The following is a 21,623-nucleotide window of genomic DNA, read 5'->3' on the forward strand; positions in this document are numbered from 1 at the left end:
ATTTGGTGGCCAATTTGAAAAACGCCATCTAACAGAGTTGCTGCCAGGTTACAAAATGTCTACCCTCACCATTTTTCACATGAAATTCAATGGGATTTGGTGGCCAATTTGAAAAACGCCATCTAACAGAGTTGCTGCCAGGTTACAAAATGTCTACCCTCACCATTTTCCATTTTGTCATGACATGGTCTAGTTAAGGGTAGGCTATAGTACGTTTAAGGGATCATTGGACTATGTTTGCCGGACAAGAAGTAGAAGGTTGGATTTGAGGTGCATGTGTTGGTATTGTTGGTCGAAGCAGTAAAAAAAACTCGATTTTCATTATCTGAATCAATAATATTATTGAAAAATAACACACACTTTGATGTTTTACAACAGTTCATTCTACAAATCATATACTTTGAAAACTTGCTTGATTTATGGTTGTTAATGAGTTATGTACGTTTTACAAAACAGTTACAGTTAGTCTAATACCATTTTCTAAATGCGAAGCTAAATACTTGTTAGATTAAATGGTTTGATGGGTATTTGACCAAATGGTTATTAGACTTTTTGGTTATAGACCAAATGGTTATTAGACCAAATGGCTATTAGACTTATTGGTTATAGACCAAATGGTTGTTAGATTCAATGACCAATTAGACCAAATGTTTAGAGGGCCATATGATTATTGGACTTAGCATGGAAGTTCATCTGTATTGGTAATACATAATGCAGAAAGATTTAAACTGTTGATCTCAATACAAATATATTATTTACCTCCGTAATTTTCAGCTGTTGTTACTTCAGCCTTCGTCAGCGGAATGACCCGATCGTGCACTCTTGAAGTGTGACGTAATGACCGGGTCATTGACATTTGGTAACTTGTAGCGCCCTCCGTCTTTGTTCAGAGATGGTTGGCTGGCCTTAGTGGATTTAGACCTAATGGGTTTAGACGAAATGGTCGTAGACAAAATGGATATTAGACTAGACGATATTGGACCAAATGGCAAATCCCCCTGGGCCTCTGGCCCAATGTTAAATCATGTCATGATGACAATAACTAAGGGTGGAAAGCTGCCACTTGTTAATAAAAAATATTATAGTGCACTACGCACAGGCACAACGCCTAGACGTTGACCCACAAGCCTCAGCACACTTTACACGTAGTGCTGTGTTATACAGGCTGTTATTTATTTAATCATGAAGCTGAGGTTTTTTGGCAATTTTGTTTAAATATTCGTCCTCTCGAAGTAGGGGCCTATCGGTACAAAAGTTGTTTTGAAAAGATGGGTCATTGGGTTCAAACAAAAATAAAAAAGGGGGTCATTAGGTATGATATTTTGAAAAAAGGGGCCATTGGGCATACAATTTTCAAAAAGGGGTCATCGGGTAAAAAATGTTGAAAAAATGGAGCAACGTTCTATTTCTTGTTCCGAATTTTCAATACAAATTTGCTGACATAAGAGAATTTGAAAGTTTCTGCATTATTTTGTGGCATTTTGATGATACAATTCCTATAAAAAAGGGGGTCATAGAGTAGCCGCACCTAAAATTTAAAAAGAGGGTCATTGGGCGTGCATGGCTTTTAAAAAGAGAAGGTCATCGGGTATATCCGACTTCAAAAAGGGGCACATTGACAGGTACATACCACATCACTTTTAAAGTTGAGTCCCCCCGGAATCATTTTCAATCGAAATGAAATCGACTATGTATTTTGAATATTTTCTAAAAAATGGCTCGTTCGTCAAGAATAATCATTTTGATAGAGCCTGTATGTCGTAATTTTGCCTTGAACTTCAACCAAAATGAATATGCAAAACAGGTTACGCTTTATTATTACCCGGTCACGTGTTACATACAATAAAACAACAATCGTTTGGCAGTGTACTCAACCCCTCTGTGTGCATGTATATAGTAGTATATGCACGGATGCACTACAGTAGTAACTAAACTGTTGATCTACAGACCTTTGTCCTGTTACTATTTTCATAAGGAAATTGTTGGTAATTTTAATTCATTATCAATTTTGTCAAGTAAGTCTGCGTTGATTTGTGTGATTTTGTGATATAAATATACACCTATAATGTTCTATTACATACATTAAATCACAAACAATCTTATTTTAACGCGAAAACTTTATTTATATTTATAATTTAGATCAGTCTCAGCTAGATTTGGATATAACAGTATTCAGTGGCAACCGAAGCGTAGTCTCAAAGACAAACCAAGTTGCATGATTCCATGCAGAGTCATATTTCTCTGTGTTTCTACAATAAACTCTCTTTGATAACTACCCATCTTTATTTTAATGATACCTGTAGACATGGACGCTACCTTCTTGCAAAACAGAGTGCCGGTTGATGAGGGACCTATTGGCATGCTTAATATTGATACATTGCTGATTATTTTCAACTTCTTGTCTTTATACGAGAAATTAATCGCAATGAGGTAAGATAGTGATAATATTCGAAAAGGTATATGCTGACCTTTTTTTTTTGTTATTCTGAAGATTTGTATCATAGCCATTGTGAACACTTATCAAGGGAATTGATTTGTATTTTCATATAGGGTAAGCAAGGAATGGCATCTAATAATTAAAAATAATGCCTGGACTGTCATCGACTTCAGAGACAAAGGTCCTACTAGAAAAGTCGAAGAGTCTGGTAGAATGTTCAGACGGTTTGTATCACAAAATGGACCAAACATATTTGAGTACCGAGAGTATGGCAATGAATGGAAATTTCCAATGAATGAAAATGACGTATTAAAGTTCTTGACTTTTTATGCTGGTATAGGTTTGCAAGAGATATATCTACCTGTAGCCAGCGGTGAAATAATGAGCTATTTGCGCGTGAACTGTCCTAATATACACACTCTTGGGTTACCTTTCGTAAACGTCGAGGAAGTGTCCATTAGAGTACCTCAAAACGATTACCTGCATCAGCTGGTGTATTTTCTACCGAAATTGCAACGATTGGATCTGACATGTTTCGATGACTGCAACTACAGTCTGATTGAAAGGAAATGTTATCACAGTGAACGAATTTTTCAATTGTTACAGAAATGTAATTTGCAATATATATGCCTTCACGGGGTCAACCTGTATTTCTTATCCATGTTGAAGAAGATGTCACCTGAACCATTCAAAAGTTTACGTGAGATGGAATTATGCATTATAGACGGCGAAGAGGAGATGGCTGATGAGATATTGTCCTCAACAGTAGGGTGCATGACATCATTAACATGCTTCAAAATCTACGTACTTAGTTATATAGAGATCGATGGCGACAGCTTTTTTCCATCAATCGCTCACTTGACACATCTGAAAATGTTGACCTTGCAATATGTGGGCTATTCGACAGAAGCATTTGAGATGATGATACGGGGATTGCCTAATCTAGAAACACTTGAATTAGAAGGAATATCCGTGACGTCATCGGTGGTTAATCTGATCAGCATTCATCTTAAGAAAATTAAATCGTTACAGTTGAATCCGCATATTTCGTCAAAATATTCTTCTGAATGTTTAAAATTACTTTCATACCACCCCAGGCTTGAAAACCTTGCGATACAGCAGGCATATGAGGAGAAAAATCAGACGAATTGGGTTGAGCGGATATATGACATACTGGTCACACTTCCGAGAATCAAATATGTGAAACTTACTGGATACAATTTAGTTTCTTGCTTTAGTCAAGCTTCGTATCCAATCATAGAATGTGCAGACATTGAAATATTGAATACGTGTACTTTTATCCGGTGTTTCTAGAGAATGTAACTAAATTTCACCAGCGTGTCATTAGCCACGAGCTTAAAGCCTACAAGAAACAAACATGTGTTTGCAGAAGATAACATACAAATAACGTAGCTAAGAACTATGTTGATAAAATGACACATTAAAATAAATACTATCGTTATAAATGGAAAATTCCTTTAAAAAGGAATGGGGTGCCTAATAAGAGCTTTGATGTGATGTGCTGAAATGTAACCGTTTGGATAAAATTGACTATAAAACAAGTGGATTGGTTTCAAATTAAAAAGGAATAAAACTCAAGTTACGATTTCGTTTACTATTGTTGGGCAATGGTAGGGCCTATATAATGGGGGGGGGGGTATTGTAGCAGAATTATTCTATTCAGGATATTGCATATTTAATTCTTCAGAATTGTTTTTTCCTACAGGTGTATTTATGTCTTATGATTGACTGCATTGCTAAAGAAGAACACGTATTATTTAGTGACTTTTTTAAAGATATGAATGTAAACATTTAGTGTTATACATACTAGTACCACAAAACCACTTAAGGGTACATACTCTTCATACTGGTTTGATTGACAAAAACAAAATTTTTAGCAAGGCGATATGACTACTAATAAGGTGAAATAAAAAAAAACGGGGAAAAAATCATGAAAGTGTCCTATTTCGACAATTTTGAATTACGGTAGATGGTTGTTAAGGACGCTTATTTGTTAGCGATGTATGTAGTCTCCTTCACCGACAGTTTTTGTCATTTCTAACGCTAGTCGGCAACCACATACAGTATTAGACTCGCGTCCAGTCCTATAATACGCTGTGCCTATGAATATTGTGGACTGCCACACACTATTAAGTAGGTCTATGGGCAATACATTTGCGTTGGTCAAACATGGGCAAAAATGTTAATAGTTTAATAAAGTATATAGTTTTAATATAGTTTGAAGTTTAATAAACATATAAAATCGGTACCCAATTCATTATGCTTGGTAATTAAAAAAGTTCATAAAACTAAAATCAAGGATCAAATGCGTTTTAGTGTCCAAGTTATCCTTACCATGCTAGCGGTTACAGAATTTGAATTTGGAATAAAAAATACCCAACTTTTGCGATCAAAAACACAATATTACAAATTTTGGACATACTATAGCAACATACATAGTGCCAAACAACATAGAATAGAACATTCGACGTCAACTTGTCCAAGTATTGAAGAAATGTGCTCTGAAAACATTAAGAAAGTACGCACAATATTTTATATTCAAACACGTGTGAAACCACTGTGGTGAAACTAGAAGCGCTGAGTTACATTGGCCCACGAGACTGCCTGGTCTTTAGGGACCGTTCACAAACACTTGTAAGGGGGGGCCTGATGCAAAAAAATTTTATCGCGAAATGATCGGTCAACCCCATAGAAAAGCATACAAACTCAATTTTCCCAGAAAAATGTGTGGCCATTTTTTTCAGGGCCCCCTTAGGAGGGACAAAATTTTCAGGGCCCCCTTTTTGCATCAGCCCCCCCCCCCTTACAAGTGTTTCTGAACGGTCCCTTAGCTCAACAACATTTACATTTTTATCTTGTATTTTACTCTTGGTAGCAGCCCCAGTAGCAACACTGGCAAAGTTGATTACTTTTGTTTGCAGTGGTCTTTCAAAACGTGCACATGGTGCAGGGTCCTTGAAACCAGGCCCGTAGCCAGGATTTATTTTGGGGGGGGGGTGCTGATTTAGAAAAAAGTGGACCTTTTTTCAAAATTTGGACCTTGTTGGACTGGTGGGGGCGGATTTGGACATTTTTGGACCAAAAAGGCATAACAAACCTCAATTTTTTCGCTCGCTACGCTCGCAAATGGACCTTTTTGGTCAAAAGTGGACTTTTTGGGTCAATGCATTTGGGGGGAGCGTCGCACCCACCACACCCCCCCCCCCCTGGCTACGGGCCTGCTGGAAACATTCCTGTAGGAACTCATCTTTCCACCATAACTCCCTAAACGAAAGACGATTAGCATGCACCCTTACACTTCATCAGGCATTTTCTTACAATATGACAGAAAGTGTACAAAATGAAGTCTTCGAGAAGGTGCTCAGCTAAATATTCCTAGTGTCCTTCTTTAGAGATGCCTTTTCAAACAGATGCCAAACTAAAGAACTTCTAGCTGATCTAGTAACTGTTCACCGCCTGGATGCTCCTGGACTTTGATGGAAAGAAATTATTCCACTTTGTCGTGAGTCTGCATATGCATTGATAGTACTCTCTAGTGCTTGATCCATTGATTGTCTGGCAAAGGAATTGGACGACAACCTCACAGATACACCATCTCGTTCAAGTTGTTGTCTTTTTCCAGGATGAGTGTAATCCATGTTCAACAGCCTGAGATAAGCAATATTGCGTGCATAATTGTGGCGATTTGCAGCGAAGAAAATGTTAATCGTTTCCCCGAGCATGGTGTAAAAAGATCCACCTAGTTTATGAATCAATGAGTGGTGCAATTCAAACAACAGATACTGATCTGAGTGAGTGTCCTTGCGGTGTACTGGCATTTCAAGGCTGTCGTTTTGGCAGCGTGGCAGAACTGGTCCTCAAGTACGCAAAGAACACTTTGTGAGCAACAAGCAAGAGGTGCTAATGGGGGGGGCTGGGGCTCAATTAACATCACTGGCGCAGCAGCATCGGCAATATACAGCAACTGCATCAAGAATCGTAGAGTGCTGTCTAAAGCAGTTCAAGGATAAAATGTTGTTGTTCGTACAACAGATGCCGATATCATGATTATCCTGCTTTATCATGCTAGATATGTCAAAGCCACTTTGGGATGGATGTAGGCCATTGACATAAGAAGATATGTCCATATCACTGCGCTAGCAAATTACCTACCTTGGTTCAATTATTTGCAATCAGGCTACCATGCACTATTTGGATGCAACTATACATCAACCTTCTTTAGGTAGGGATTGGTCAACCCACTAAACAGAGGGAAAGAATGCACTCCATCTCGAGGGACTGGGTAATATAGGAGAAAGCACAAACTTTACTGATATCAGCCTAGTAGAAAAATATGTGTGTTCACCCTATGATCAGGGAGCATTGTCATCTTCTTCTCTTTGCGTCACTCGGCTCACACGCGACACGACACGACGCACCTTGTCTGTCGGGAATCGGTATGATTGCGCACACCACCAATAACGGTGGCTGTGCAGCGATTAGGAAAGAAGTAAAAGAGGAACGAAAAGTGGGATTCATGAAAGATAATCCTGCATGAAAAAAGTTAAAGGTACGTGATTACGGTTTAAGTACGGGATGAGATTATTAAGGGACAACGTAGACGATTTTAACAAATCACAGTGGTATACTGCAAATAAAAATAGTTAGGTTTCTGTAACACGTTTTAAACACATGAACGTGTTTATTAAGAACTGAAAACAGGTCCTCACCTTGCACCATGCTATGTAGACGATGTAGTCCTAGTTCTAGTGCCCGAAGCTCAATCTGTTTCCATGTAGGCTCCTTAAATGCTCCGTCTTTGTCCTTGAATACTGGGAATTTGATGCATCTCTCAGTCTTTCCAGACACTTTCATTTCCAGTCTTTCACAAAAGATACATTCTGGAGGGAACAGTCGCATGGCAGTTGATAATTGTGATTTACGGTTATGAGAAGAGTGTGATGTTGAAGCTTCGTTAATTGCTGCACTACACTTCTACACCAGCAAGACTCTCCGGAATGTGATTAAAGACATCATCCATGCGATAGGGTGAATCATGAGGTTCAATGTGTCTTTGGTCACTAATGTCATGTAGCTGAGCCAGCTTGTCAGTGGCGGAGCCCCTTACTTTTAACTGAGCGGCGTAAAATCTAGATGCTCAATACCACTCACATGTAAAATACAATTTACAGGAGGACGTTTCTGCAGTGATTCTGACTCAGTACCTTTATCACCCTTGCATTTAGGCATGATTATCCACCACTTCACTATAACTATGCTACGATTTTTAGTTCACTACCAAAACCAGTTCTAGCTAATAATAAGGTAAGTTATGCACCTAGAAGAGAAAATAGTAAATAAATCAATAAAAATAAAATATACTTCTCAAAGTACCAAAAAGAGCTTCTATTACAGGCGAGAATACCATGAAGATATTATTTTTAGTAATGTTTTGCATTTTAATGTATCCAACATGTTTAATCATGAAAATAACCCTTTTAATTGATTGTTCTTGTCCACATTATCCCGAAAAATGGGGTCACTTGTCTTCCTATGATGTCTAGTTCAAAAGTTATGTCAATTTAATTGAATTTTGTCGTAATCCAAGATGGCCGCCAAGTAAACCCCATGGGACAATATTTAATTTTGGGAACATCAAAATTCATTTACTAGACACCTTCAGGATTACAAAAATGTAAGTTAGAAAAAAAGCACTGGGTGTATGGGAACCCCTTCTGGTGACTAGACTAGCATTAATTATAATTCGTTTTTTATGCTCGCTTCGAAAGTGTTAGGTTTTATTTTGTATGTGTAATATGTAGGAGTAGTCCTACATATTACAATTAATTTTGACTCATACAAACTAATTAGAATTTGCCCTATTCTGGCTCCCTAAATAATTTTTCAGGGATAAAATGCAAACATTATCTAATATTTCCGGTAAAGAAAGTAAATATGCTATATCGCTTTGATAGTAGCATAGAACTAACAATTGAAGACCTGAGTGCAAGAAGACCGTAAGTGCACTTGGCCCCTCAACATGTATACACTAAAGTCACGTGTATTTTCTTCGGATTTTATAATGTTTAATACATGTTCCAGGGTGAAAACATCATGAAAGGTTGTGAAAGATTTGTTTTGGCCCCTGAACATGTATAAAACATTGCCAAACTAGACGCAACTGAAGTGTATACATGTTGAGGGCCAAGTGGACTTACGGTCTTTTTTTCGCCCAGGTCTTCAATTATACCAAAACAAATTTGACGTTTGAAACAGCTCGGTAAATAAATCGGCAAATTTTGTGGCGATAAACCGACTACCAGCAATTTTCGGTTGTGGGCACGTAATGCAAGAACGTGGCGCGTACAGCCTTCCCGACCACATTTGTCGACTTTTCTGTTAGGTTGGCCTTTTTTGTTGTTGTTTCATTTTTACTTGTTAAATTAACAATTTACTGCTGCTATTTAAGCGCATTCCTATTTGTTTACCTTCGGGAAGTCAACATCGATCATCGTTCTTGGGTCTACGGGTATATTGATAATAAAGGGTTCAAAAAATAACCACACCCTAAAATTACAAAACATTTCGTCATATAACTTGACATACATATTGTTCATTTGAAAAATTTAAAAACATGTGAATAAATGAAACATTTTTCTACCATCCCACACTTCCCGCTTCTCATAGTCATTTTTTGGTCAAAATTAAGCACATTTTTAGTGGAAGAAATAAAGTAATCAATTTTGCAAGCAGTAAACAAATTATTTTTGAGTTATGAGTGAAATTCGTGGTTTCACCATGATTACCTTCCTTCAACGGCAAATTCCAACAAAATTAACAAATCAAAGAGTGTACTCTTTCAATTTGTATAATTTTGATTCCAAATGAAATCGATTTTATATTTTTAATATTTTCCAAAAAATGACTCGTTTGTCAAGAACAATCATTTTGATACAGCCTGTATGTCATATCTTTGCCTTGAACTTCAACCAAAATGAATATGCAAAACAAGTTACGCTTTATTATTACCCGGTCAAGTGTTACATACAATAATACAACAATCATTTTGGCAGTGTACTCAACCCCTCTGTCATACTGCAGTTACTGTCCGTTTTCCTATACACAATACACAGTGCTCTCACCATTGACGCGTGACCTGTACAAATGATGTATGTTGGGAGAATGGACACTTGCCTAGTTAACATCACTGTGTGAAAAATAACCAGCCAATATTTTATTTATTCTCCAAAACTTCTAGCAAATATATTTCTCTAACATGACCTAAAATTACAGCTAGGTTAGATGTTCAGAAATGGTCGCACTTTTGTAAAATATGAGTGAGGGCAAGGCATAGCTAGCCAACTCCCCGTGTTAATTGAATGGAGATTTGACCGAAAATATTGGTATCGGACCGCTCACTTCTGAAGGATGCCACAAAAAACGGTAAAAGCTACATTTAAATTATTCTAAATAGGTTCTAGAAAATAAAGTTTTGTAACATGTCCTAAATTTTTAGCTAATTTAGATGTTTGGAGAGGGTCGCACTTTTGTGTTTTAAGAAGGATATGTAAACGACAGATAACACCAAAAATATGAAGAAATTATTTCCAAACTGTGTTAAGTCAACAATCATTATGTTGCTCATTTTGAAGAATGCTGGTTAACAAAAAGCAGGTCTTTGTCTCATTTCGTGAACAAAAGTACACATACCATTGTTTCCTTTCGTTTCCTTTATAATCGGTTACCCAACTGAAGCTATAATACGCAAACTTTATTGCGATATCGCACATGAAAACAGTCACATGTGCACAGCCAGAGAAGATCCGATTTAATCAGTTGAGCTGTTTCAATGAGTGTTATCTTGGTTTAATAGCTTTTAATGGGGTTAAGTCCTGCAAAGGTCGAGATGAATTCTACTGTAGACATGACTGCATCATGTACATGTAGTAGTATATACAGGAATGCACTACAGTTGTAACTAGACTGTCCATCTACAGACCCATGCCACCATTTTGGTAAGGAAATAGTTGACAGGTTTAATTCATTATCAATTTTATCAAGTAAGTCTGTGTTAATTTATGTGATTCTGTGATATAAATATACACGTATAATGTTCTATTAAATACATTAAATCACAAGAAAATCTTATTTTAACGCCAAAACTTTATATATATATATTTAATTTAAATCAGTCTCAGCTAGATATATGGATATTACAGTATTTAGTGGTAAGCCAAACCCGAAGCGTAGACTCAAAGACAACCCAAGTTGCATGACTACATGCAGAGTCATATTCTCTGTGTTTCTACAATAAACTCTCTTTGATAATCACCCATCTTTATTTTAATGATACTTATAGAAATGGGCGCTACCTTCTTGAAAAAACAGAGTGCCGGTCGATGAAGGACCTATTGTTATGCTTGATATTGATACATTGCTGGTTATTTTCAACTTCTTGTCTTTGTACGAGAAATTAATCGCAATGAGGTAAGATTAGACGTTCGCTTTTCGTATCTCTTTCCTTGTTGGAAAGGTATAACGTTGAGGAGATAGGAACATGTACCGTCATCCGGGACCTACTCTGCCATGTTTGGCTGAGTAACGGTACATGAACACGGTCTTTTGTGCCTATGTAAATTATTCATTGTGTAAAGCTGTGTTTATACCCATGGGTTGCTCATCATCAGACTGAACCCTTGTCGTTAACTGCACAAGTTAGGTGTGCAATTCTAGAGAACGTTGAACGACAGAGGGTGTCAATAATAGCCTACGTGTCGCTTTTGAAAAACAGCGAATCATGCGCATGCTCAGCAGGCAAATATGACGGCGATTTAGTACACTGATCATGCGTGCGATTTAGGTTTCTGCAAAAGCGATTAAAGTATAAATGCATCTTTAGAAATGACCGGCGATTGTGTGTTCTCAAGTGGGTTTTATCATGTTAATTAGTGACCTGACACACATTTGTATTGGTTCGATCAAGCATTGAAATGATTTCATTTTTTGTACTGGATCGTTCAAGTATGTCCAACAAATTTTTCAATGTAAGTGCCTCTGGCCCTAGTGGAAGTAAAAACGGATACTATGGCCAGAGTTCTAGGGCTAGGTAAGATAGTGATACTATCCCCTTCGTATATACTGTGTACAATTAAACACATGAACTGCTATTGCACCCTGTATGCCAGTGGAAGCCTGTTACTGCAAACAAACACCAAGTGCACAATCGCGTATTCATAATATAATGCTATCCTCTAGTGCAGTGCGCCTCAGGAGGGTGACAGTGCATAGGAACAATGCCGGAAACTACGTCACGCTATTGTTCGACATAGGCTACATCATTTTTAACTCATGCGTGTTCGTCAATACAGCTTTAGTCTCCTCCACCTTCGCAACACGGTACGTGGAGTGACTGGAATCACACTGACGGCGGAGGAGAATACTAGCTGGTCAGACAGTTTAATTGTATCAAGCATATATATAATACCTGAACAATCACCGTCATTTGATCGATTTACTACAGAATATATTGTATATTCAAAATATAATTTTAATATTGTAAACCTGTTAACTTATATATTTGTATACTAAAGTATAAGGACACGTGAATAAAATCATGTCGAAGACAAAATGGCCGCTAATCCGCCTATTGTCCGACCTAGGATACATCTTTCGGTTTCGTCACGTGATTTCAGATGCCGATCCCTTCGTAGTAGATCCCTGTGCGCCTCCGCCTAGCTGAATGTCCCTTTTCACAAAGCACCACCCACTACTGCATGTTGGTATAGCCCCGAATGAAATGTATTTTTTAATTATGTTTGTACTCACTCAGGTAGCATTGTGTGAGAATTTTACATCCAAACTATAAAGTGCTATTCTTTTTTATGGGCATTTTAGTGTCTAAAATGGCCCAAAATGAGGATTTTGCAATATTGCCGTCCATTTCTAATCGTCTCCCCAATAGACTTTACATGTAAAATAAAAAAGCTCATAAAATTTAATAGCACCTAGTTTGGATGTAAAATTCACACAAAATGCTTTTTGAGTGACTACAAAGATAGTTAAATACTTTTCATGCGGGGGCTATGTGGATTTGTTTTAATGTGTTCCTTGTACGATGAAATTGCATAATAAAATGTCCATTGGAAACAAAGGTGCATGGAACACTGTTTTTGATCAAATGCTTCAAACATGTTTGGTGTAGATTTTTTTAATGGTGTGTACAATTGTACACAGTATGTCTCACCTTGTAAATATACCCCAAAGTTTTTGTGTGCAGTTGTACACAATGTGACTAATCTTATCAATATATAGGCGTTATTTAGTACATTTCTAAATCATGTTAAGTAATTTGTAACTCTTTTGTTAATACTTCCATTCAGTTTATGATTTGCTCCGATACATTTTTTGCAATACCACGCTTATGCCTATTATTGCAGGAGTAACTGGTCGGTGGTGGGCCCGAAAATGGATCGTGTAGGGTGGGGTAACACAATTGTTCTTAGAAATCAAGTGTATCAAGTGTGATGTCTTTTTTCTGTCTCTCCAAAGACCAGAACTGTTTCTTAGCACTTCATACCTATAATTAATAACATTTAAGAGCCCAGAGATACGGACCACACCACTCTTCGTCGAACATAAATTCTCCCAGCCACATTTCCCTAACGTAAAACAAAATTTAGTTCGGCAGAGGTTAGGCTCGAAACCACGCTGCACTGCGCCGCTATCATGTATACAGTATCGACATATTACCAGCGCCTTTACCGTTCGGCCACCTAACTTCTTGGTGCCAATTTGAACATAAATTATAATCGCAACTTTATTACTTCAACATACCACGTGACAAGCAAAGACAGAAAACGTACCATATTTTGGAATTTTATCTGCTTAAAACATTAATGTGTATTATAATAGAGCTACCATTATTAATATTGTTGAATTCTTAATTCTCAAGCGCATACAGACAATTAATACGAGGGGCCTATGATACATACACAATACATCAATCGATTTTGATTTCGGCCACGTGCTTTGCTCAGGACATCGCGTCGGGTGCGAGGTGTGTATGGAGCCCAGTCAGCCTAGCATTTTTCTTGGTTAGACGGTCTGAATTTGTGCAATTTATAGGAAAAGTCCACGTAGGTCCACAAAGTTCTTTCACATATTAAAAGATTAGATTCCCATAAAGACGAAACAGTAATCTTTAGTCGGGACCTACGTAAAATTTACATAAAATTTTCACCATTAATTCAGTGTTATTTTGACTAAATTCAGAAAATATTTTGGCGTATACAAAATTGAAATAAAATTCTCTGCCTCCTAAACCACATAAATTTTAGCACGATTGGGTATCACGAATCGTTATATATGATGTGCAGTTAATATTCATATATTCTTTTATACATAGGATGCTTCAGTTTTAACACAAAAAATGTTTCATTGAAAGCCCTCCCACTCGGCGATTTCAAAAAGGTAACCACACTTCCCTAGAATGTGCAATAAATTAGCATTAAAAATGTTCTTATTTTAGCTGCATTCTAGAAACACTTGGCGTATGGCGAGTACTGCCGTAGATACGGACAAAATAGGGAAAAAGTTTGTTGTTTCACACATGTAACCAAGTTTTATTATCATTACTTAGTCATAGTGTGTTGTATCAAACAATACCATTGTAAATGACGACATTTAGCCAAAATGTGTACAATTGTACACGGGTCCTATTTTGCATAATTGATGAGGTAATTTGTTTTTCACAAATCACTATCCAAAATAGTTATAATAAGCATAAAAAATAATATAAAATAATAAAACATCTTCCTCCGTGTCCCAAGGGGCTATTCAAGGTAAATGCTGACCTTTTTTTAAGGGGGTAACCTACAATAATCGGTTGACAAAGGACAGTCTAGATGCGGAACTCCTAACAGTGTTATTTTGAAGATTTATATCGTAAATAGCCGTTATGAAAACTTATATTTTATATAATATTTATTTGTATTTTCATATAGGGTAAGCAAGGAATGGCATCTTATAATCAAAAATCATGCCTGGACTGTCATCGACTTCAGAGACGAAGGTCCCAACAGAAAGGTTGAAAAGTCTAGTAGACGGTTTAGACGGTTTGTATCTCAAAATGGACCAAGCACATTTGAGTACCGACAGTATGCAAATGAATGGAAATTTCCAATGAATGAATATGACGTGTTAAAGTTCTTGACTCTTTATGCTGGTATAGGTCTGCAAGAGATTCATCTATCCGTAGCCAGTGACGAAATCATAAGCTATTTCCGCGTGAACTGTCCTAATATAAAGACTCTTGGGGTACGTTTCGAATTGGAATTCAAGAAAAAGGACTTTTCAGTTTCTAACGAAAACCTGTCTAAGCTACTTTATTTTCTGCCGAAATTGCAACGATTGGATCTAACATGGCCCGCACACTTCATTTGGTATTCAACTGATATGAATTGTTATAGTGAACAAATCATTCAATTGTTACAAAACAGTAATTTGCGATATATAAGCCTTCCCAAGGTCGAACTTTCTTTTTATCCATGTTGAAGAAGATGTCACCTGTAACATTAACCAGACTACGTGAGATGCAATTTCACGTTAAATTAGGGCGAAGAAGACGCGGCTGATGAGATATTGTCCTCAACAGTAGGATGTATGACATCATTAACATGCTTCAAACTCACCGGTGAGTTTCAGTACCCGAGTAGATTTTCACGATATACTGAGACCGATGGTGACAAACTTTTACCTTCCATCGCTCACTGGACACATCTGAAAATATTGACCTTGCTATATGTGCACTATTCGACAGAAGCATTTGAGATGATGATACAGGGACTGCCTAATCTAGAAACACTTGTATTAGAAGGAGAATCCGTGACGTCATCGGTGGTTAATCTGATCAGCATTCATCTTAAGAAAATTAAATCGTTACAGTTGTATCCGCATTTTTTTTCAAAGTATTCTTCTGAAAGTTTACAATCACTCTCATACCACCTCACGCTGGAAAATCTTGCGGTGCAGCAAGCACATGATGAGAGAAATTGGGTTGAGCGAATATATGACATATTGGTTACACTTCCTAAGATCAGAAATGTGAAACTAACAGGATACAATTTAGTTTCTTGTTTTAGTCAAGCTTCGTATCCAATTATAGAATGTGCAGACATTGAAGTGATCCTATGTGAGATATCATATGTAGGAGCAGAACCTGTGATTTTGTTTACTGAAATTATGAAGTCGGAGCGGGAGTCGGAGACAGAAGTAATATGTCAACAGTTCCCACCCCCAATCTACTTATAACTTTGTAAACTCAAATTCAAAATCCATTCGGTCCCATTGGTCTCTCATGGATTTTGATTTATCGTTCCCAAAGTTTAAAAAAAAATATTTGAGGTGTGGACCGTTGACATATTATATATAACTATACTGTAACTATTGTTCAATCGAAATAGCGTAAAAATAAATTTACAATATTAAAGGTCCGTGACCCGATCGACCGCATCATCCCCCCGATTTTTCTCATTGTTGATGAGTTTTTGGTATCATTTAATAGATTATATTTTTCTCATTACCATCCTGAAATTTGACGATCCAATTTGATGTATTTTACAGTTCTAGTGCAAAATTAGAAAACTGTTTCATAGAATTTGTTCTATTTCAATGATGATGTAAAACAAAGATTATAGAAATTCATCTTGGTGAATTTTTAGCAGAAAAGTCCGTCAAAAATCAAAAATTGGGTTTTAAGGCTTGATAGACATTGTTACTCTGCATTAAGCAGTTTTGCTTCCAAATATAATATTCAGTATGCAAAAGATCGTGATAGCTAACGCTGAAACTGGGAGGGGTGATTATACTTCAGACTAAGTAATTCACGACCCCCCGAAAAATGGCACCGGCGATAATCTAAAAAGTAAATTTTAGAAAAACCAGGTTACTCTGTAGAGACTTTCTGTCGAGACTATAACAATTCAGTAAAAAACAAAGTTTACTAAACCACTACGCATTGTATGTATATAACAACGAAATTCGGCTAATATAGTCCATAGTGAAGGTGAGATTATAACGACCATGTCTACCGACTTGTTCACTTTAAATCATTCATGTGAATTCAACAAGTGTCTTCTGTGATGTAGTAGGACAAATTGTGACTTTAAAATGTGCCGCTAAAACTTGTATAATAGAGAAACAGAGTTTAAACTTGATTCCATATTTATGTCTCTTAAAGTAGGCCGATGGTAAGCTAATGGTGGAAGGCTGCCATTTGTTGTGTTATACAGACTGTATCAAAATAAGTGTTCTCCGACTGTGTTCAATTAAAAACTGTGTCAGCAGTATGACAATAGCTAAGAGTGGAAAGCTGCCATTTGTTAATAATGTTGTATTATACAGGCTGTATTAAATTAATTGTTTTCTGACTGTTTTCAATTTTTGTGAATGTTTTTAATCAAGTTGCTGAAATTTGTTGGCAATTTTGTTTAAATATTAACATTGCTAAGAATGTCAGGTTTGATAAGAATTGTAGCTTATAGGAAAAGTACATTCTGCGAAGAAGTCTTTTTTCACGATTCTATAATATAATCTGGCTTGCTGGCGTATCCTCTTGTGATAACAATGATGTGGTTTGAGAAAAAAAAATGTGAAACCAAACATGATTTTGTAATTATACGATCAAGAATGAATTGTTTTTATTTATATTAGATTTTGCTGGGCACCGTGGAAGCACTAGAATAATAAATCTTCCAAGCAGTGGACAAACTATTTTGAGTTATGAGTTTAATTTGAAGTATCCCCTTCATTCATTCAAAGGACAATATCTCCAAAATACAACTGCAAATTCCAACAAAATTAACCGAACAGATTGTATGCTTATACTCTTTCAATCGGTATAATTTTCATTCCAAATGAAATCGATTTTATATATTTCTAGAAAATGACTCGTATGTCAGGAAAAATTATTTTGATACAGCCTGTATGTCGTATATTTGCCTTGAACTAGCAACCAAAATGACTATGCAAAACAGTTTACGCTTTATTATTACCCCTTCAAGTGTTACATGCAACAATAATATTGGCAGTGTCCTCAACTCCTGCTGCATGCGCAAATGCCACTACAAAACAGTCGATCCATGTTCTGCCGCCATTTTGAGAAGGAAATAGTTGACAGGTTTAATTTAATATCAATTTTGTCAAGTAAGTCTGTCTTGATTTATGTGATTATGTGATATAAATATGGACACGTGTAATGTGACATTAAAACACAAGAAAATCATACTTTAACGCGAAATATTTATTTACGTTTAGATCAGTCCTAGATAGATATAATATACGAGTGTTTAACAGTATTAAGGGTAGACGAGGTATTGTTGGTCGAAGCAGCCAAAAACAAATCGATTTTCATTATTTAAATCAATATATTATTGAAAAATAAAATTATTATGTTTTGCAAAAGTTCATTCCACGGATCATATAATTTAAAAATGTTCTTCATTCATTGTGGTTAAAGAGTTATGTACGTTTTACAAAAGTGTTGTTGCTTCAGCCCTCTTTACAACATAACTCATGACCTACAAAAGTTTATCTGTGATACTTGAATTCTTATACACGCTCGCTATGAAATGATCAAGACAATTGTTGCCAAAGCTCATTACCATTCACAAGATGTTGTGAAGTGTGAACTACCAAACCGCAACAGTTTAAAATAGTTGCTAACCTTAAGTGGTAAGCCAAAACCGAAGCGTAGTCTCAAAGATGTAACAATTGAGGACTCCAAGGAGCGTAATTTCTCTGTATTTTTACAATCATTTTTCTTTGATAATTACCCATCTTTATTTTAATGATACCTATAGAAATGGGCGCTACCTTCTTGAAAAACAGAATGCCGGTTGACGAGGGTCCTATTGGCATGCTTAATATTGATACATTGTTGGTTATTTTCAACTTCTTGTCTTTATACGAGAAATTAATCGCAATGAGGTAAGATAGTGATACTATTCAATGAGGTATAATGCTGATAGAAATTGATCGGCAAAAGTGATGCATGCTGGGAACGAAAAGGGCTCTAATTCGCGATCTCAGGTGACGAATTCGATAGCTTTTGAGCCCTTTTCATTCCCAGCATGCATCACGTATGCCGATCGCTATCAGCAATATACCTTCAAGTGATAATAAGAAGCAAAATGTAAACTTATGATCCTCTTGCCATAAAGGTTTGTACTAGAATGTCTTCATTTTTACACTATTTGAGGGGTTATGGTGTTGAAATATTCTTGGGGTTGGTTTTAGTGGGTTGAGTTAGCAAACCATCTCATTAAGAGGTTTGTAGGGGTTCAGCCATCCTAACCCCGCATAGATCACACTGATTAGGGGTTATTCATAATAGACTGCCCCTTAAGGGTATCTGCAGAGTATCATTGTGGTGAGGCATTGTAGGCTATCCCTTGCCCAATAATATGTGAGTAGATTACATTTTTGATGGTAGCTCTGAAAAGAGTCGTTTATAGTAGGCGCCTTTTTTCCTACTGAGGAATCGCTGGCTCAGAAAGAGCTGTGACCCTGACAAAATCTGTAGACTGTCCCTTGCCTTCAAATATTTGTTGTACAAAGCAGACAGTCTGAACCGACTGCCTGCCAAGGAAATATTGCCGGGCCAGGAAGCATGTTGACTGCGCAGGCAACATGGACTTTGGTTACTCCTCCGAATTTGCTTTTTAACACATGAGCTATATACATAAATTGACAATTTCAACGGGAAGAAAATTATTTAATTAACCAGATTATTTCTAACGGCTTTTTGAAAATTATTATTATGAAGACTTATCAAGGAATTTTTTTATAATATCTATTTGTATTTTCATATAGGGTAAGCAAGGAATGGCATCTTATAATCAAAAACCATGCCTGGACTGTCATCGACTTCAGAGACACAGGTCCTACCAGAAAAGTAAAAAAGTCTAGTAGAATATTCAGACGGTTTGTATCGCAAAATGGACCAAACACATTTGAGTACCGAGAGTATGGCAATGAATGGAAATTTCCAATGCACGAAAATAACGTGTTAAAGTTCTTGACTCTTTATGCTGGTAAAGAGTTGCAAGAGATTCGTCTATCTGTAGCCAGCGATGAAATCATGAGCTATTTGCGCATGAACTGTCCAAATATAAAGACTCTTGGGATACGTGTCGATCAAAAGGTAAAGTCCAATGCGAACTATTTAGTTCCTAGCGAAGACCCGTATCAGCAGCTTCCAAAATTGCAACAATTGAATCTGACATGGCCCACATACTTCAGATGGTATTCAACTGAAATGAATTGTTATAAAAAAATCATTCAATTGTTACACAAATGTAATTTACGATACATAAGCCTTCAAGAGGTCGACCTATATTTCTTATCCATGTTGAAGAAGATGTCACCTGGAACATTAACAAGTGTACGTGAGATGGAATTAAACTTTGGGTTTAGCAGCGAACAGGAGGTGGCTGATGAGATATTGTCCTCAACAGTAGGGTGCATGACATCATTAACATGCTTCAAAATCACCGGTGAGCCACTTGGTCGATATCGTGAGATCGATAGTGACAGACTTTTAGCATCAATCGCACACTTGACACATCTGAAAATGTTGACCTTGCGAAGGGTGCGCTATTCGACAGAAGCATTTAAGATGATGATACAGGGATTGCCTAATCTAGAAACACTTGAAATAGGAGGAAAATCCGTGACGTCATCGGTGGTTAGATTGATCAGCATTCATCTTAAGAAAATTAAATCGTTACAGTTGTCCCCGCATAGTTTGATGTTGTCAAAGTATTCTTCTGAAAGTTTACAATCTCTTTCACACCACCCCACACTAGAACACCTTGCGGTCAAACAGACATATGATGAGAAAAATCAGTCAAATTGGGTTGAGCGAATATATGACATATTGGTTACACTTCCTAAGATCAAAAATGTGACACTAACAGGATGCAATTTAGTTTCTTGTTTTAAACAAGCTTCGTATCCAATTATACAATGTGCAGAAATTGAAGTGATCCTATATTGTTATTATTTTGCTTTTGCAGTACCTGTGACTTCTAACATATTGAAGTCAGAGAATATTCTAAAATATTGAAGCAATGTATTATACAAGAGATGGGTTTGAACCTTGAAGTAGTTTAACTGACAAAGCAAGAATAGGATTTGTAATAATTTACACAAGATAAAGTGTGAGTTGTTTATACATATAAAAATATACAAATATAACAAAGGCAAATAAATGCACATGAATACCTAATTATTAATCTGTATCATATCTTCACGAAACTCAATATTACTTTTTTTTATCTAACTCCAGAAAATCTATTTAATTATTAATATGTATATATCATCCTGAAACTCAATATTACTTCTTTATGAAACTTGAGAAATTATATTTAATCCTGTAGTCGGTATTTGGAATGACTTTTTTACTTCCAAACCTACACAATAATCGACACAATTCCACTTATCCCAAGTATTTTTATATTCTGCTATCGATATTTAATACGTGTACACGTATCCGAGGTTTCTGGAGAGTGATTTTGTTTATTAAAGGAGCATCCATAACTTCATTTCATTTCAAAACATTCTTAGTCCCAACCAATTTAGATTCAGGCAAAACCGATCAACCCATGGCAATTAAAGAATTTTATAATATAATTACCCAGAATTTATCTATAATAAATTACCGAGTGCCACACAGGCATAATAGTAATTGACGATAATCTCATTCAATGTATGCCTCTGATTAGCGCATGTGTAGCATTAAATGTTCATTTTTCAAAGTTTTATCCATTTGTTATTATGCTATTATCTTATACCTGTAATGTTGTGGAAATTCGGTCGACTCACAATACGATGCGCCTCCAGCGGTCATTGGGGAAAGGCTGAAATACGCAGTGCATATTGGAAAAAATGTTGACATCCAAAGCCAGCGTAACACGAATTCAACACAGGAACAAGTCATTTTGTGTGTAAATGTCAATATTATTATATTACACGCGAATGTACACTAAACAGAAGTTTATAATAAATGTAGTAGATCCGTTTTCGGTCCACGGAATCCGTTGTGGAGCTGGTTTTAGCATTATTACTATCACACTCGCGTAAAAACCCAATGGTGGCTAGGAAGGCGATGTCGACCCTGGAGGTCAAA

The 21,623-nt window shown here is 36.5% G+C and overlaps 3 protein-coding genes across 3 annotated transcripts in view; all 3 read left to right on the top strand.

The window, feature by feature from the left end:
- The window catches only part of LOC140168087 (uncharacterized), a 117,106-nt gene that overhangs the window by 56,221 nt on the left and 39,262 nt on the right, over nt 1-21,623 (top strand). The gene's annotated exons all lie outside the window — the stretch shown is intronic.
- LOC140168086 (uncharacterized) overlaps nt 10,410-21,623 on the top strand; it is a 41,897-nt gene continuing 30,683 nt past the window's right edge. Inside the window, exon 1 of the mRNA XM_072191390.1 lies at nt 10,410-10,497. The gene's annotated coding sequence lies outside the window, so the exon portion shown is untranslated. The remainder of the gene's footprint in view (nt 10,498-21,623) is intronic.
- Nucleotides 17,519-21,256, top strand: LOC140168085 (uncharacterized). Its single transcript, XM_072191388.1, has 4 exons — nt 17,519-17,638; nt 18,295-18,421; nt 19,307-19,989; nt 20,512-21,256. Exons 1-4 carry the CDS (start codon nt 17,551-17,553, stop codon nt 20,559-20,561), a joined length of 948 nt encoding a protein of 315 aa, XP_072047489.1. The 5' UTR covers nt 17,519-17,550; the 3' UTR covers nt 20,562-21,256.

Source organism: Amphiura filiformis, chromosome 13 (assembly GCF_039555335.1).
Source record: "Amphiura filiformis chromosome 13, Afil_fr2py, whole genome shotgun sequence".
Classification (NCBI taxonomy): Eukaryota; Metazoa; Echinodermata; class Ophiuroidea; order Amphilepidida; family Amphiuridae; genus Amphiura; species Amphiura filiformis.